Raw genomic sequence first — 19,721 nt, forward strand, 5'->3', positions numbered from 1 at the left:
TCATTTCATGGACAAAAATTATGTTGAAATTCTACTGCCTAGTGTACCTTATTGTCCTCATTTTTACAAATAATTAAAGGGTGTCATGTTTTATACATTCTGAATAAAAAATAATTCAAATTAATTATAAGTTAAAGGCCAGTTTGTTGAATATTGGCCATTGACATTTCCATGTATAGCGTGCTCTGCATACTGTATGTTTACAAGTGCATATTGATTTAGTTTCCTTCTTTTTGGTTATTAATCTGTCAATCTCTGTAAACAGATGTATACACATGCAATGCAACACATCTAGGACAAAAATACAGCATATTAGGAATAATTTTTAAAAAAAGGACGACAATTTTACCATTTGATTTCTCGCCACCTTATGGTGGCACCAATGTTCTGTATAGGTCTGTTCCCAGGCACCCTTCAAGAGAAAATAAAAACCTCTTCACAGTACACTGCAGAGCGAGGATTCATTCCTCAACACTGAGACTCCACTGCAAGCAACTCCCAGAGTTCCAGTGCAGGGTCTATTGAGGCACGTCTTCAATACTGTTCAGGAAGTGTTCCTGACACCACACTGTTTCAACCAAAAAGCTCACAAGAGCTCAAGTGGATTTACCTGAGTGAACAGCGGAATCCTTCCCTGACAGTGTTTGTTTCAAACAGACTGCATATTCCTCTTTTATTAATGAACAAAGTCTGTTATCTAACTAGCATGCATATCTGAATATCTGTTTCAAACCCTTGGTCAAAGATATACTGTATCTTTTCATATGAGCCTGAATGAGCTGTTCAGGCTCATATATATATATATTTTTTATTTCCAATTCTGGCTGGCCACTGTATTTACATTGAGAAAAGGAGGAATATATATACTCGTTTGTAAGTCAAAGAAGCCAGGCATTCAAAGCCTCTTTAATGGAGTCATTGTCCATCAGCTGCCTTGAATACACCTTGTTTAACTAAGAGAGAGTGGAAATATTTAGCTTCTTGGCACCGATATTCCTGTGTGGTGACATGCTGTGCCAGCAGGGATAGATATGGACTAAACTACAGGCTATTTGGCAGGCAGATAACATCAAAAAACTTCCATGAAGTGAGCGCTTGCTACTATGGTGATCGGCTTTCATGAACAGGAGGATTCTTATACTGAAAATAATGGAAACGATTACTTGCTGCTGCAGACGGTTTATAGCCAGTCATTCAGTTTTTTTCCTACAGTAGATCCTTTCTGGCTACAGTAGTGACAGTGAATTCAAAAACAATCAATCAATGAGGCAATACCGATGATTCAAGATACTCAGTGACCTCTTAATTAGGTATTTATTAGACCTATGTTTTAGACTGAAGTCTTCTGCATGCTTTCATGCATGCATGCCACATGGTTGGCTGATTAAATATTTGCATTAACAAGCTGGTGTTCAGGTCCACCTAATAAAGTGGTCACTGAGTGTATATGCAGTACTTCCACACAATTGTGAGACCAACTGAGCAACTGGGTATATATCTCAAACAGCTGGGGACTGCATTCATGAAATCACCAAAAAACAAGGAACACCAGGGGCTAGTCCCAAAGACTGTCCCAAAGTGACTCAAAGCCTGTTGTATATTCAGATTACTCACAGAAGTACCAAGAACTATTAATGACTTGAATAGTTCCAGAGAGCTACGAATTGCTACTGCTCCAACCTGTGAATCTTCAGTCAATCTTCATTCAAGGCTGGACGGATTCAAAGTCTCCAATGACAATTGATAGGAAGACATTGATTAGGTTGGGCAGGGATTCTGTGTGTGACAGATGTAATTAGCAAGTCAATCACACCAACTAATGAAAGACATTTTGGCATTCCAAAATGAAATGTTGTGAAAACCATGGCCTGGATTCAATCAGCACTGTCCTTTTGACTCACAGCTGAGTACTGCATCTGATAAAAGTTTTCCGACAAAGCTCCCTGAATAGAAATGTGTGCCAATGAGAAGAGTGTAGAAAGGGTGGTGATATTCTCATCCTGGAATATGATCTGCGCACAGCTTTTTGCTGCACAGTACTGAAGATAGAAGATAAAGGTTTTCCCTTATTTGGAGCGAATGTCAACGTGTGTTCGGGAGCATTGCATCTCTAACCTCGTTTAAAGCATGCTGCGTTCGTCCCGGTTCTTCTCAGTGGGAAACTCACCTTTGTGAAGATGCTTCTTAGTATGGATTTTTGGCAAATACTCTGCATCTATGATGCATTACGAAGTCTCTTTTACCGCAGTGGGCCCACAGAAGGTCCTTTGACATCCTCTTAGCAAAATCTCACTTCAGCTGTGTTTTTAGAGTATTACTTGGTTATGCTGTATATTGTGGATGCGGATTGAACATTGAATATCCGGACACTTTGTGTGTGTGTGTGTGTGTGTGTGTGTGTGTGTGTGTAAAATAAGAACAGTAAACTCACTGTGTTGGCAGCGGACTCCATTGAAGCCAGCAAGGCATTTGCACACGTATCCAATGAAGGTGTCGCCCCTGTATGTCTCACTGACTTCGCACATCCCCCCATTGTGACAGGGATTTGGGTGACAAGGCCCTGAAAATGAAGAAGAGAATGCTCACATAAAGGTTTAAAAGGTTCAGGACTGAATTCCATTCGGGAAGGAGTTCAGTCAGTGTATGTTGGACTCATCTATGCATTTGTGATTTTTCTCATCTTTTTTTGTTTTCCTGGATGTAAAGTAACAACGCAGCTTGTGCGCTGCAGGAACTGCCACCGAGCAGATATAGCAAGCACACAGAAGGAATTAAAGCACTTTTAATAAACCAGTGGAGCTCATTGCAGTAGAGGATTCACTTGGCCCTAGCCCATGGGCTTCCCGCCCCCTGCCCACTCACCCCTCCTGCTCCTAGTGTAGTGAATCAGTCCTTTCACACATTTTTACATTTAAAATCGGCAACAGCCAGACATAATGATAATCGGATAATTCCAATTCAAAATAAAATATGAATCGATTCATCTCTGTGATGCCTGTACAATGCTGATCGGAGCTTGCAAAGGGACAAAAATGTGTGCTGGCACTATATCCTGATTTCAGTTAGCATTACATATTATGACTCACTTTCAGTAGTCTCACTTGTCTCAGTAACAGACAGGCACTTGTATTGAACAACAGCTGACCAAAGATTCTAACTAGCACTGGTTGCCAGGCAGTTTGTCTTTCAAATGTGTCGTTCTTGGACTGCAACATCTTTTCCATCATTATAAAATCCATCTATATACCAATCACAGATTTCAGCTGAGAGTGGAGAGAAAGGCCACTCAAGAGAAAAAGCAAAGAAGCTACAATATGTATGCCTGTGAGGTTCATGCTACAAGCTGATCATGAGAACAAGAGATGACAACATTGAACAATTCAAACAACATTTTAACGTATCAGAGCAATTCAGGCCACAAAAATATTTTGGGGACCAAAGATTTACTGAACTTGATCATCAGTTTTCTCCAGCTTGAAAGCTGCAGAAGAAAGTGGTACAGAATGCAAGCATGCAGACCACTCACTCAGAACTGACTCTCTGTCTCTCTGTCTCTCTGACTCTCTGTCTCTCTGTCTCTCTGACTCTCTGTCTTTCTGACTCTTTGAAATAAACCCAGTCAACAAACATGCAACACTGCATTATCCATCTGCAATCAGAATACATATTCTGAATTGGGATGTTGACTTTTAGTCTCAGTCGTCTTTCTCTACAATCCACTTGCTCGCTCGCTCGCTCACTCACTCACTCACTCACTCACTCACTCACTCACTCACTCACTCACTCAATCTGATAATCAACACTAACAGTCTCCCTTTCTCCCCATTGCAGCAAAGGTTGTACACCTCATATTTCTCACTGTCAGTTTACTAGAACATTAAGCGGAGAAATAAATTCACCTCATAAAGACTGTGAACTGTGAAGGACTTTCATAAAAAATACAATCTCAACAAATCAAAACTATAACAGAAGCAGGCAACTTTAATATTTAAATTTGGCATCAAGTCCTAGATGGTAACCAAGTTTATTGAAAGTGCAGTTCAATACAGGCTGGGTTTCCAACACACCCACACACACACACACACACCCACACACAGAATGGCACATATAGACCTTAATTACAAATGTATGAAACAAATAATACATATAACTTATGTTGATTAGGAAAAGGATCTGTGCTATAAATTTGAAATAGCAGGTTTGTCTATAATGTAGAAATTCCCAGATAGAGATGTAAACACAGAGAAGGTGTGTTTAAAATAGATATGATCAAGCCCCATTCTTATGATGACCATCAAAGATGGTTTTACTGGTTTCACTCTTTTTGATGGAAGATTACCACATGCTTACAAGCGTTTGAAATGGGGGAAACGGCCCATAATTCACATTAAGATCAGTCATTGGCAGGCAGCAGTGCTATAGAAGGCAATTACCAGCATAGGAAAAGATTGACAGTGAGATATGAAGGGTGGGTGATCAACTTTGATCTTCAAACATTACCAATGCTCCCTCTCTAATGTACCCTATGTTTCATGAGCGTGACATATATTGAATAATGTATGCAATGCATAATGCAATATATATCCCCAAATAGGCTCTACACAAGCAAACATGGAATTAAGCATTCATGATAGCCCCTGGAACTTAGAACTGCCTCACATGTTTGAAATTAGACCATTTGTGTGCAAGTCTTGATGTAAAATGGAAGATTCCTGGTTCTAATTACAATGGGTGCTTTGTGGAAACTGTGGACTCCTCACAGGGGGATAGTGTGACAAGAGATCTTAACATTCTGACATGATGAGCAATAATGGCATAACAGCTCACACTGAAAATAAAAGCACATTCCCATACAATGCATGTGAAGATGGATATACAGGCGATTTGTATGACACATTTACAAGACACACCAATCTGGGGGAAGGGGAGGGGCAATTGGGCGCAAAAGCATTTTCATAACAAACTGACAGTCCTGATACTCATTCCATTGTTACATGTGTCAGTCACTCTTCAGTTATCGAAGTGCAGATGATTATTGTATCTCGAACTAGACAAGGTGATTCCCAGATGGAATGATCAAGGCAAAAAAAGAAAAAAGACATCAGTATTTTTTCCCACACTGCATCCCTACCATTCCAGCAACTGAGAGCTTGCCATTTCTCTGTTCACATCTGATATGCAACACATTACTACATGATATTGAAGTAACAACGCTGCACAGTGCATCTGCTATCTTGGCTATTGTGTGTTGCAAGCAGACTACTGATGATGTTATGATCATGTTATATCCTGTACGGTGTGAGTGGGGGAGAAGTGTGATTGATATGCATCTCAAAAATTTTAATTCAAAGGTTAAAAAATGTGCAAATGGACTTTCCCTCTCAAGACATGCAAGACATCTTTGAAAAACATCAAAAGGTCAGTTCACCCAGGGAAACGGCAAACTGTAAATCTCTTACATCTACCAATCTTCGGGGGGAAAAACAGGCTGCAGATGGGTGACTTTCAGCAACAGTGATTTCTATAAACTGACAATCCTCAGAAAACATTTCATAGTCCCCCACCAACAATATCAAGCGGAGGATTTAGGAAATGCCATCATTAACACATTAAATAATAAAACGGCAGCGATTTGTAAGTTGATGAGTTATTATATGGAGAATGCACTCAAGTGTCATTTAGGGAACTAAAAAACAGAGATTAAAGGTCTACAAGGCGAGGTTTAATCAGAAGACTGAATGCCACCCATCATGTTTTCCTCATAATGCAATTCAGTTAATGTTTGTAACGTTTGTTCATCAGATTTTGAGTTTTTAAATATCTGCCATTTTTCAGCTCTATGCCATCAACAGGAATCTGTGAATCTACCATCATCGAATGTAGATTCAACGGACATCCCTCTGTGACATTTATCCAAGTGTATACTGGATAACAATAACAATTTGATTCAGTTGTTAGTTATATCTCAGGTAAAAAATGACATTGAATCTAGGGATTAGCCAGTTTATTACATTAGTAATGATATCTATCATATCTAAAATATTAAAATTTGTTTAATACTGCATGAATAAGATCAATCAATAAGGTTGTCCATTGATCAAGATGCATGTAACTGGGGGTACTTCAGAGCTCTAGAACAGATTAAATGGAACTGTTGCCGTTATGGGAACTGTTTTTTTGTAGTCATATTTTGCATGCTTGAGTGCATCTGCATCCTGATTTTCCTGATGTCTTGATGAAAATAGTTCCTTCAGAAGGACATAGGTGATGACACGACAAGGTATTTCTGGCAATTTCAAGTGTGACTTTTTGTTGTTGTCAGGACAAAAAGGACAGACAGGACATGTTAACATTTAACTCTGTCAGAAAGATGAAAGCATGAATCAAAAAGTCGTAAAACGCATTAATAGTCTTGAAACACAATGACTTGGGCCAAGGATGTTAAACAAACCCTAAATATCGGGCGATGGGGAAAAATTTAATAAAGTCCGATATCGACTTGAAAGCAAGGAAATGCCATGAAAATGTCAGGAGCAACAGCACCTCCACTCTGATGAAGTGTCTCGTCTCTCTCCCGCTCCACTGACGGAGCGTCTCGTGTCTCTCTCCTGCTCCACTGATGAAATGTCTCGTGTCTCTCCTGCTCCACTGACGTAGCGTCTCGTGTCTCTCTCCTGCTCCACTGACGGAGCGTCTCGTGTCTCTCTCCTGCTCCACTGACGGAGCGTCTCGTGTCACTCTCCTGCTCCACTGACAGAGCGTCTCATGTCTCTCCTGCTTCACTGACGAAGCATCTCGTGTCTCTCCTGCTTCACTGACGAAGCGTCTCGTGTCTCTCTCCTGCTCCACTGACGGAGCGTCTCGTGTCTCTCTCCCTCATGGAAAGCCCGCAAATGCAGATGAACACATCAAAAGAGGATGCAAGCACTCATGTTCTTTTCCATTTTATAAATGAAGACACTGAGGACACTGATACCCTTGAACGTGGCTACATCTGCTGTCTTTACTCTGCTATGCACTGTGGCCTCAATCAACATTTGTTCTAGCTTTAAGCTCACTCATTTTTTCACCCCACAAACACAGTTCAGTTCATTTCAGTGATTGGCAAACCATATTTGTAAATATGTACAGTTACAGTAGTGTGCAAAAATTTGAGGACCTATGATCAAAAAGCCTTTTACAGTTGATATCTAGATCTCAAACATGCCGTACCTCAAAGAGCCTTCATTACATTACATTAATGGCATTTGGCAGACAGAGCGATGTACAGTTGATGAGACTAAGCAGGAGACAATCTTCCCCAAGGCTGTGTGGATCTTATTGTGGCTACACCGGGGATCGAACCACCGACCGGTCCCAGTCATGCACCTTAACCACTATGCTACAGGCCTTCTCCCAGCTCTGTTTTCTTCATCTTTTCAGGCTGGCATGATAACTGATCTCAACTCTATCAACATTCCTTTGCCTTACTTGTGAGAATGCCACAATATTTCTGTCTGCATACAGGTGAACAATGGGATCCATTTTGTTTCTGATGCTCTGTGCAGATACATTAGGTGCTACAGCAACTCCAAATGGAGAGATTTAATTTCAAATTATTTGTTGCCAAAGACAGCCCAGTAAAAATCTCTAACTGAATCAAACGTCTCAGACAATTTCATGATCGGTTTTCACTAACGTGGGTGTAATATGAAATTACAGGTCTATGTTGTAAAGGGAAGAAGTTGGGGGTGGGGGGTGTAATTGCAATTGTAAATTGAACAAAAATAGAATAGCTCTAAAACTTCCTGATTGGTAATCATGACAATATGTGATCAAACAAATCAGAAAATGTAGGTGTTTTCTAAGATCAGATGATTAATAATATACATATAGGACTTAGGTTTCATGCTCTTTGAGGGTTTTTATTTCACACAATGATATACAGCTTACATGTTTATGTGAAATCGATTTAGACAGCTGGATATTTACTGATGCACTTCAGGTTAAGAACCTTGCTCAAGGGTACAATGGTGGCTCCCCACCTCGGAATTGAACTTATAACCTCTGTTACGAGACCAGTTTCCTAACTCTTATGTTACACTGACCCTGCACTAAAAACAGCCTTATCTGGGGAAGCATCACAGTCCATAATGCAACCTAGAGGCCAGAGAGAACAAAGCTATCAATTACCTTATCCACGTCTATGGTACACTGCCCTGAACACATTCTTAAATTTCACCCCAAGGCAATAAAAATATTGCCTAATAATATCCAAGCAACGCATTTCCTGGTCTTATGCCTCTTATACCTATACCAGACACAAAATGGAAGATTAACCTTTACCAGCTAGGCCACAGGTTTAGCCATCAGATATGTGGTTTTCTTAGCACTAGAATATTGTATTTACTCCCTACCCTTGGAAACTGAAACATACCAATCTGAAGTATCGTATGAGTACTTCTATCAAGGGGGTAACCAAGGACGTGGGGGTCACATAGCCATGTTCAAGACGGCAGTAGACAGCATTCAAATCGAGTTCGACTTTGATTATATTTCAGTCCGGGGGCTCTGCATATGATTAACAACGAGATTCCCACTGTTTGATGTGATACGAACGGGACTCTGTCGAACAATGTACATTTTGCGCACTTCAAAGGACTTAAGTGTTTCTCAGGTTCTCACAGCAGGGAAGAGCTTCGATGTAGGGGCTGGTTCATTATGGGGTTCTAGCTGCTATGACGCATGGAAACGGCATCGCGTTTTACTTGCACAAATGCTAAACCCTGTCTCTCCCACACGGATGGCAGCTATTGAAATGAAAGGAGGGACGGGGGATGGAAAGATGAGACATCAGGTCTGAATCTGCATTCGATCTATGAATGAATCATGAATGACTCCACAATTGATTGCAAAAAAAATAAATGTTATGATTTGGACAAGGAACAAAAAAAAAAAAAAGCCCTGCAAAATGAACATAATTTTGTCCTGCAAATTCTGTGCAGTATTCCTTATAATTTTCAATAATCATATGCAGAATTTTCTTAAATCACCAGTGTACCTGATGTATGAAATGCATACCAGGATACGCAAAAGTCAAATGTAATAGCTTTGGTAGTAAACACAAATATTACCTTTCTGAACTGTTGATGTCTGACAAGTGTGGGATTGGTGTATTTAAAGATCATATGTGAAGAGAATGCCCTGTTAAATCCACATTGACTTAATTTGAATTATTACCTGTCTCAATAACTTAATTTGTTTAATTACAATAATTGAAAAGCAATGTGTTCAAGTTTTTTTATGTTTACCTCACTTCAATGTTTTGGCCCACCCCCTAGTCTGAACTCCCTCCTTCACTGCACAGATCAGCACATGACCAAGGAGGCCCATATTCCAGCTTCATGTGTCTACTCTGGGCTATACTTAATAAATTATTCAAATAACAAGGTAGCTAATAAAAAGAGAAATAAATCACAATAATGTTCTCCAATTAATGTTAACTGCTGATATATATTAGCAATTTCATTGATTTCTCATTTCATTCAGCCAAAGTCCCCCTACCTGTCACAGCAGGGAAAACTAGTGGGCACATTTCACAGGAGGTTTATTTACACAGAGCTTTAAAAAAATATACAAAAATTCAAGAAGAAAGAACAGCAGTTTCTTTGCTTTCTATTTCTACAGTAGCATAACTGAGCACAGAGCATAGAACCTCAATCTTTGATGTTGTGTTATATACGGGCCCTTAAACTAATGTAATATGCTGCAATGTAACTAACATCAAGGTGCATGCAGATGCACGCTGTGATCGTCAAACTTATTGAAAAGGTTCTCAGATCAGAGAGTGCGGAACCCCTCAGAGATGAGCTGATGAGCACAGAGCAGTCGCAGCCAATGGGAGGCCGGGATGCGCCGTGCTATATATAGCACAGAGGTGAGATGAGAGAGAAAGAGATGGAGCTGAGCCTACACTGCAGAAATGAATTGATCACGGTGTAACTTTCCCCTGATGCCATATCTCACAACAACCGGCACTTCAACTGAAAGACCGTAAATTAGTGTCAACGCCTACAGCAGACCTCTCAACCAAGAGCTGGCAAAGTTCCAGAGCAGAGGCTCGCGAAAGTGAAAGGCTCAGGACAGCACAGCTGGGATTTTAACGCCCTACATCAGGGGCTCACCACATCAGTGGCTCGCCTCACGCCACTTTCAATACGTGAACATATTTCAGCTGCATATTAAACACAGTTTCACAACATTCAGCATTCAATACCGGACAGAAAACGCTAGGTACATTTGGGGTTAGTGAAGAAATACTTGAAAATGAAAGAAGAAAATGTTAAAAGTACATGCATAAAAACTATGGAGAACATAATGGAGGGGTTTTATTAGAAGAGGCTCGTAAACAGTGCAGTAACAGCAAGTGGGGAAAGGCACAGGCTGGAAAGTGCAGGCAGGCTTGCGTTCACAACAGAATCGTAAAATGGAAGCGCAGAAGTGGCATGAGGGGAAACGGCACAATTACACGGTCGACAAAAATCCCACCTGCTGAAGTAGGGTCCTCTCCATCGGCTGCTGCCAGAAACCAGAGAGACAGACAGAGAGAGAGACAAAACAAGTTAATGTAGTAGCAACTAAGTGCCTATGCAGAAACATAATGCATCAAGGGTAAACTTATGTTTCATTCAAGAATATACGCATCCATTAACAAACAAATCAATTAATATTTGATTATATTTTACTGGAAACTCTGCGTGACCAGTCTCAGTGCAGTTCTTACAGTATAAAAGATGCTTCAACTACACTAACTACTGTTGCTGATGTCTCAGTTGAAGAACAAAACTAATGTTTTTAATCAGTTAACATTAATACTGATCTGCAACTTGTCTTTCACTGCAGGTTGACTGCTACAGTACATTGACCGTTTAAGCTTTTTAAAAGACCCCTGTTTTGAGTGTTGATGTAAACAGCAGGAACTTTTCAGTCTTGTAATCAGACTGTGTCCCATTTTAAACACATTAAAAATGCAAATCAGCAATCATATCAAGACAAAAACCATTCCAGACACGGTTTCACTGTTATTTATTGCATCGCTCCATATGGTAAAGGGGCTGAAGTTTTGATCATCGTGACATAAGTATTTTCAATGACATATTAAGTATTTACAACCGGATATGAAAGTCACACTGGGGATGGATAAATCAGATTGTGTGTGAACACTGAGTCTGTGTGGTGAGCTTTTCACCTCAGCTGTAGAGGATACATTTTAAACAGATTTCACTTCTCCCATTTCCCCTCAGCATTGTACTGAGTTGAATGAGGTAATATTGGGTTAGAATGAAAAAAGTCCCTGCCAGGTTTCAAGAAGTGCACCATAAATTGCATGGACATTTATCATGTTTTAGAGCCAGCATTGTATTGTAGAAGCACAACCAAAATGTTGAAGATGGGCGATTCACGCAACAGCATTTGATACGAATCACACTTCACTTCTGTATTACTAATATAGTACCACTTGATAGTACCGTTTACTGTTTTTACCTTTTGACCAACATAAGTCAAAGAAACTGTAATCATGCTGCATGGGTCTCTCAGTAGGCCACACAAAGGAAAGTCACGCTATGTTCCTGTACTAGCTAGATAAGTCACAACATAATGCAATCAGCATCAACTGGGGCTAAACCACTGCCAATGCCTTAGAGGACATTGGACTGAATCTAGTAGGCTACACCTCAGGCCAAAATGTCATATTGGTTTCTGGTGCATCAGAAGCCTATTTCAGTAAAGCTGACCTCAGAGAAAAAGAACATAACAGCATATTGGTTTCTCAGTGAGTTCATCCAAAAAGGATGAGGTTCTGTTTGTTCAAAGACCACAGATGCACTGTGAGGAGTGGAAACCATTTTGAGTGTATTTCCAAGAAAAGTATTTCTACTGTTAGTATTTGAATCAAAGTTGTGTTATGACAACCGACACTGAAGACTTGGAGTTGAACGCCTGCTACAATCAACTACAAGTTAACAAGAATATCCCCTAGGGAGACAAGGATACCCCTTTTGTCAGTGTTGAAACCATGCTGGGCCAGCTGGGTTTGGCTTTTTTGAAGGTTCTACTACAGCACCCAGGGTGCAATGCCTAAAATCTACGTAAGAAGCATCGATGTCAACTACACAGTAAACTAATGGGATACCACAGAGGTGTAGTATAATGGTTAGGAATCCATGTTTGTAATTGAAAGGGTGCAGGTTTTACTCCCAATGAAGTCACTGTCATTGTGTTCTTCAGCAAGGTACTCAACATGAATTGTTTCATTATATATCTAACAGTATTAAATGAAACGGTGCAGCAAAATAACAGTGTTCAAGTTTACTGAGGACAAGAGCAGCGTAGTCTTAACATTCTGTATACTCCCCTTGTACTAAAGGTAAAAAATGACCCGCCTTCACTAAACCCCTAAAATAAAGCAGCTCAATTGAATTTCTATTTTTCAAATCAATTTTGCATGAAGAAACAACCGGTCACTCATCACAAACTTCGTCATCAAATTTTAACTTGAAAAAAGATCATTTAGTGAGTTTTCTCTGCTGTTAAACATAGCGCCGGGTCATTGTTGACCATTAAGAAGGGTGAAGTTCCCTGAACAAGCCACTAATCCAGGCAGCCTTCCCCCGAACACAAAACAAAGGTGTCTCATTTGTTGAAACTGATTAATACATTTGCTTAGAAAGGTGGCCATCATGAGTGGCTCACTGCGATAAGACTGGGCATGAGTGGTACTTTCACGCTTAGACAATTATGACTGGGGTGCAATGGCAGGACAGTTTCCCTCATCCAAGGGCTGTTTAAATCAGCCAGGGTACCTCTGGTTACTCCATTATTCCCAACTTCACCCCAGATGCCCGCAGGCAATGAATTCTCACCAGTGAGAGATAAACCTCTTGTCCGATTAGCACCAATTCTTTCCTGTAGTAATGTGTAGCCTGTAGCATGTCACGGGCTTACACCTCTCACGGAAGAGTATATCAGAGGACTGCCAACACCTCTACATTACCTGAGGGACACAACTGCCAATTCCAATTAGTCGAGATGAAATGGGGGGGGAAAGTCATTAAAGTCATACGGCTTCTGCTTGCCATGCTTATTCACATTCGTATGCATGAACATCCCGTCGAATGCACTCCCGCCTTTTGAAGGTGGCAGAGGAGTTGAAAAGCCTGCATCAGCGGAGCAATGGCAAAAGTCTCTCAAACCAGCATGTGTGTACACTAATGTCTCTCTCCAGAGACCTGGCTTGGATGGTCCATTAATGCAAAGTTATGGCAGACCATATGGTTGTGCCACCAACACAGGCATTGAATCCCAGTGATTCCTCTGCATTGCAAGGGGCTCACATGAAGCTCTATGAGAAAGTGTTAGTCTCCAAACTGTGACCCAAATCAATGCTGACCAACCAAGGCAGGGGCAGAAAAGCAGCATCGGACTCATCCACGGACACCCCTCGGAAACACATTTATATGTGTGATATGCAAGGTATTAGGAGCAGAAGAACAGTCAGAGGAATGTGAAAATTACCTGCAAGCTGGGCCTGTTTTCATAAAATGTCTTTGAGTAAGACTGCTAATTCAGGATCTGGTATGCCCTGTCTAGATCCTACAACCTTATCCATTATGGGTTAAAATAGTTGAGGTGGCAGTGAGGTACAATGGTGCAGCAGAGCAATACTGTAGAATGATTAAGGCACGGGTTCAGGGTTGCCGTTTGAAATCCCGGGTAGGACACTGCTTTCGTACCTCAAGGCACTTTATACTTTATACCAGGGGTCGGCAACCCTGGTCCTGGAGAGCCGCAGGGTGTGCTGGCTTTCGTCTCCACCTTAAAATAAGCAACCGATTCAGACCCAAGAAACCGGGTGAGGTGAGTTAACTGTGCAATCAACGGCCTTCATTGATCAATTAATGCCAAGTAACAACGAAAGCCAGCACACCCTGCGGCTCTCCAGGGCCAGGGTTGCCGACCCCTGCTTTATACAATCGTATTCATTCTGAATATTTATTATTTTCTGATCAGTGTCATAATTACGAGAATTCTTCCTGGCAAGGGAGAAAATCTCATAATATGCAGAAAGAAAGATCTCGTAATTTTAAGTAAAAGATCCTGAATTATGAGCAGAGTCACACGAGAAATGTGGCCTTGGGAAATAAAGCGTGTGTGAAAGGGACATTGCATGAACTGTACAGGTCAAATAGATAACCAAGCAAAACTGTTTGATTTAATTGCATTCCATTTTCCATCTTGGTTTGAAATATTTGGATATATTAGTATCTCTGAGCAGTAATGATGCCACTGTAGGCCTACACAGTGAACAAATTCATAAACTTGTTGAACTGATCCCATCAGTGAACAAATCAGTCAGTGATTTGAATGTACTGAACTGAACAAAATAATTAGAATCAGCAAATAAATTTATCATTTCCACCACTGCTGGAGGCACTTATCTGTATCTCGTTTTCATAATTACAGTATCCGTTTCTCAATTGCTCTTAAAAGTGCTTTAAAGGATAGAAATCTGGAATGCCTTAGATAAAAAAAAGTGTTGGCAGAGGGGTACAAAATCAAAAAATGGGATGTATAATTATAAGATATACAACATTATGCGCAGGAATACCAGCAAAAGCTTTCCAGCAATAACTCAATAACTAAATGAAGAAAAAGGGTAAATGTTTGCTGAGACATTTGCGCATGAGGAAGTAAGAGTATCCGAGCAGGCTCTTAGGGGAAATGCAGTGCTGTGAGGCAGGTGGCAGGGCAAGCAGGAGAAAGCCAGAAAGCGGTCCAGTCAGTGACACGCGGGGGAATCTGCTTACCGAGGAGACGCGGCAGATGGAGCGCTGTAGAAAGCACTTCCAACACAGCAAAAGAAGAAATAAAATCGCTAAAGAAATCTTCCCTCCATCGACATCAAGCAGTTTGGAGGCAGGAGGATACCCCTGAAGCATATATGTGAAAGTAATGCTATATGAGCTGTCCACAAACACAACACAGATTTCAGTACCAACAGGCTACATTCTCTATATACTTAGTAGATGCCCATTAAAACCACAGAATATTCCATCTACATTTCATTTATTTATATTAACTTGAAGAAATGTAGGTTAAAAACCTGAAGGAGATGACAGAAGTGCCATATTCAAGCTTCCAACCAACAATCAATATAGTAAGACAACCATTACATTATAGTTATACAATTTCAATGAATAATAAAAATAGATTTTATATAATTTTACAAGATAAATTCTACAGTGTAGTTTGTTGTACAGCCTAGTATCATTTATACAGATCTTTAATTAATAGGACAATACTATAAGTCAGGGCTGCCCAACCCTATTCCTGGAGATCATCCAGGAAAGCAACAGGTCTTATTGAAGACGACCTACTCTAATAATGCACCCCCTGATTGGCCCTTTTCTCATTTGGATCATTCAAGATCATCGCTATCAACTTGGTACACATTTCTTGCTAGCCAAAAGAAGCCTCTGCTCAACTTTTGATGCGTTATATTAAGCATGACGTGTAATGTTAAGTACAATAACTGATAGCCACAAACACCCACTTTTCACAGTTCATCCATTTGCTGCCTTGTAATTCCAGTCTTTTCTGGTCTCAAATTTCAAGAGGGATAATCAATCAGCTGGCGGTACGTGGGAGCAGAGTGCTGGAATAATGAGACCTTCCCTGCCACACGTGCTAAGTAAACACACCTGGGTGAGTGACCTGTGTCTCACTGATTAATATTCACCTACCCCGAACACATGTATGAGATTTCTGCTCCCCTGGGAACGATGCAGGGAGTGCGTTTATGAACCCGTTGGAATATGTGATATGATAAATGAAGCATTGCATGAATTTATATGAAATATCCATATTAATTGTTAATGACCAAAGTGGTGTTAAGTTAGGCTACAGGGGCACTCTGTTCCAGTGCGCGGATGGGCCTGGTATTGAACATGGACAGTGTCAGTGCTGAGTGTTTGATTTTTTTTTTATCAAACAAATGCTGGCCTCAAGAAAACAAGTGAAAAACACATTTTAATATGCTAAGGTCATTCAGTGAAACAAAAGATCTCTGCCAAGAGATTTCAGTGTATTTCAATGCATGTTCACAAAGCCACAATTTAATCGGCTGGCTACCAAAATTACAGTGACAAAACTAATTAAAATAATGGATTCCTTGGCTGAACACGCACAAATCTTTGACTATGGCAGTGACATTTTACAGGCCATTAAGGAATGGTTTAATTACAAAGGCCCACTGCGACCCTTGGAGCACAGTAACCACTGTATCTTCACCTAACGGCACACTAATTAAATCAAAATTTGAACGTCCATGCACACATTTCTCCCCTAGCCATCTTGTTAATCAAGGGTTTTCAACTAAAGGGGATTTCATTATGTAATACCATTTCATCTGGTGGCCTGTCCCACCATAAGAAATAACTAAGTATATAAATAATATGATATTAATAATAAAATGAAAAGTAAAATATCACTACTAGATCAGATTAGCCAAATTGTTAATGTTACTTGTCCATGCAGAATGGGTGTTGAATGGGACCGGGGATATATACAGTTTATATGTTCGGGAGCCATTTACTGAAACTTGTCTTTGAAACTTGTGTTATTACCTTCCATAGTGAACACTCATCACTGATGTTTAACAGTCAGGTACATCCAACCAATGACTGCAGGAAATTAAAATGTCAAAAATGGCTGAGGGAGTTGGTCCCCTCAAAGGGCCAAGTTGAAGTATTAATCCGAGAATAGTTTGATCTCACACGGTGAAGCCTGCTAATCTAGGGATTTTCCATTCGAATAGAGTGTATGAATGGAGATATGTGAGGGGAAAGGAGACATTTGATGTCAGGGATATCAACAGGGGACGAAAAGGTTGTATTTGCTGGCTTTGCCAGCTTTAAGCGAACAGTCAGGATATTACTCGCGGATACGCAGGGATTAACGGGCAGGCTGTCATGTGACGGGCGGTGCCGTCGGTGGGCTGCTGGGAACGTGGATCCTCCAAGGTGCACCATATGCCGGGGCCACGCTCCTGCCTGCTCGGTCACTGGCAGACAGGAAGCAGACGGAAGTCTCCGGGCTCCTTCCCAGAGGAGAGCGATTACCGCCGCTGGTAGCAGGACGTACGTTCGCTCAACATTCAACCGCCACAGGCGTGGGACCACCAGCCATGCTATGGGGAGGCACGGGCAACACAGTGACACCACCAGAGCAGGCTCGATTGAGGGGTGGGGGGGGGGAGGACCTCAAAGTAGTGCAACAGGGTGGCGTTGCTTTTCGAGGACAGGGGAGCGGAGAGAAGGAACAGAGGCCCATGCAGAAGAACAGGTGGTGCCGAAATGAGGTGCTTTCACTTACCAACCTCCACAACACTAGCACACTTGGGACCTGTGAAGCCAGAGCGACACTCACATGAGAAGGCCTCGTCAGCCAGCGCCGTAAAACAGGCGGCCCCGTTCGCACATGGGTTGGGCTCGCACTCCTCCCCTGCCAAAGAGAAGAGAGGGTGGGTGAGAAGGGGACTTCACCGCACCCCGATGCTAGACATAAACACACAGCAGAGGTGCAGTCAATGCTGGACTCCTGAGAGCCACAGATCTCCATCGACTCAACAGCTCTATATCTGTGACTCATTTACCCGCATTTTCATTAGTGTGAGGCAACGAGATGAAACCACAATGGAGCCACACATCCTTCGATATGAAAAAGGAGCCACATTCCGTTATTTTCCTACAAAATACCAGCAAACTATAGAAAGGCAGCACATCAGGGTTTTCAAAATCCGTGTGCGACGATTGAAAATGGAATACTGCCCATGACATCAGCAATTCAGTCATGCATTCATACTGTACTCATCAAGATCTGTATATAAAATAAGTATTATCACAGAGGCATGATGCCATATGCCATGCACTCTCCCATGACGCCTCTCCACCAGTAGTCACACAGACACATGACCCTTACACAACAGGCTGTTAAGGACTCCATCTATTCAGTGGCCATTAGTTATTAAATAATCAAGAATCAATCCATCCATGCAATCAATAGTGACCAATTAGTAATTAGGGAATTAAGACCCGAGTTGAACCAATGAATTTGCCTCCAGTGGAAAAGACTGCTTTAGTACTTTAGTACCATTTTCCAATCAAGTAAGGTTGTAGATTCTTTTGACCAGCATAATTGCTCCTCATTTATCATGTCCCAATGGAAATAAATGGACAAAATGTAACCATTAGTGGAACCCAACCAATGTGTTGTTGTTTTCTTTACTAAGTGAATATAATTTAAAATGGAACACTCAAAATGTCTGTAAGACTTCAGCTGTCAGCACTGAAGCTGCATGTTGTTCTCATTGCTCGTGAACTATAACATACACTCAGTGAGCACTTTATTATGTACTTATTAGACTTATTTTTTGGACTTATCCCCATCAACAGGATTGACGCATTGTGTCTTCAGAGATGCTCTTCTGCATACCACTGTTGTAATGTGTGGTTATTTGCGTTCCTGTCAGCTTTGATCATTCTGGCCCTTCTCCACTGACCTCTCTCATTAGCAAGGCGTCTCTGCTCACAGAACTGCTGCTTGTGGATGTTTTCTGTTTTTCACACCATTCTCTGCAAATTCTACAAACTGTGTGAAAATCCCAGGAGATCAGCAGTTTCTGAGATATTCAAACCAGCCTCCCTGGCACCAATAATCATTCCACAGTTAAAGTCACTTAGATCACATTTCTTTCTGACATTTGGTCAGAAAAACAGCTGAACCTCTTGACCATGTCTGCATGTTTTTATGCATTTAGTTGCTGGCAAATGATTGCCCGATTTGAATATTTGCATTAACAAGCTGGCACGCAGGCCTAATAAAGTGCTCAGTGAAAACTGGACTTTAAATTGAGTACTCAGTTTCACTGCAGATTAAGATTAATGCACGTGCTCTGCCCATCTGAGAGTCATATTCCCAACCCCACAGTCAAGTGTTTTCGGTCACAATATTTTGTTTTTATAATCATTTTATCAAGCCTGTCGCCAAATTTCTTCCAAATCCATCCTGTCACACAGAACAGTATGAACAGACGGACAGTTGAACCAACACAAGGATCAGCGTTCAATAGCTGGGGATATTATAAAGGGCTTCAGGACAGTGAACGATCCAGCCCAGATGGCAGACGGATAAAGAAAAGGCCACCAGACGACAGGAAAACAAGGCCACCTGCAATCGACCACATGCTCACCCCCCCCCCCCTTTACTGCATATCTTTCTCCCACTTCATCTTTTGTATGAGTTCATTACAGATGAGTTTGTTTACTGATGGAACGCCCTCTGTTTTAAACCATCCGTTGACGTATCAAGGTAAAGCTCATTTTATGTCATGATGTATGGATTTTACATTCCATCCCAACCCTAGAGCAGGGTGGTCAAACTCAAGTTCTGGAGGGCTATAGTGTCTGCAGGTATTTGTATAGGCAATTAAGACCTTGAGAGCAAGGAGAATTGAAAATAATTGCTCAAGCTGAAACACCAAATTTGAGATCTCCTGGATTTCAGAACAGAGCATGTGTGTACATGGTTTCAATTGGATTAAGGTTTTTTTTGGTTTGTTGTACTTCTACAAACTGACAATATTATGTTCAGACTTGTTTACATCTGACCAGCGCACCAGATTA

At 41.1% G+C, this 19,721-nt stretch overlaps 1 protein-coding gene across 5 annotated transcripts in view; it reads right to left on the bottom strand.

The window, feature by feature from the left end:
- Nucleotides 1–19,721, bottom strand: part of LOC133142050 (EGF-like repeat and discoidin I-like domain-containing protein 3) — a 102,553-nt gene that overhangs the window by 61,681 nt on the left and 21,151 nt on the right. The window contains exons 2-4 of one of the 5 annotated variants that reach the window (XM_061262987.1): nt 17,467–17,541; nt 10,528–10,554; nt 2,432–2,560 (exon numbers count right to left, since the gene is read on the bottom strand). In XM_061262987.1, coding sequence (XP_061118971.1) covers nt 2,432–2,560; nt 10,528–10,554; nt 17,467–17,541 — 231 coding nt within the window. Of the gene's footprint in view, nt 1–2,431; nt 2,561–10,527; nt 10,558–17,412; nt 17,542–19,721 lie in introns of all 5 variants that reach the window. The other 4 variants (XM_061262986.1, XM_061262985.1, XM_061262984.1 and 1 more) reach the window with 4 other exon arrangements.

The sequence above is a fragment of the Conger conger genome, chromosome 12 (assembly GCF_963514075.1).
Source record: "Conger conger chromosome 12, fConCon1.1, whole genome shotgun sequence".
Lineage (NCBI taxonomy): Eukaryota > Metazoa > Chordata > Actinopteri > Anguilliformes > Congridae > Conger > Conger conger.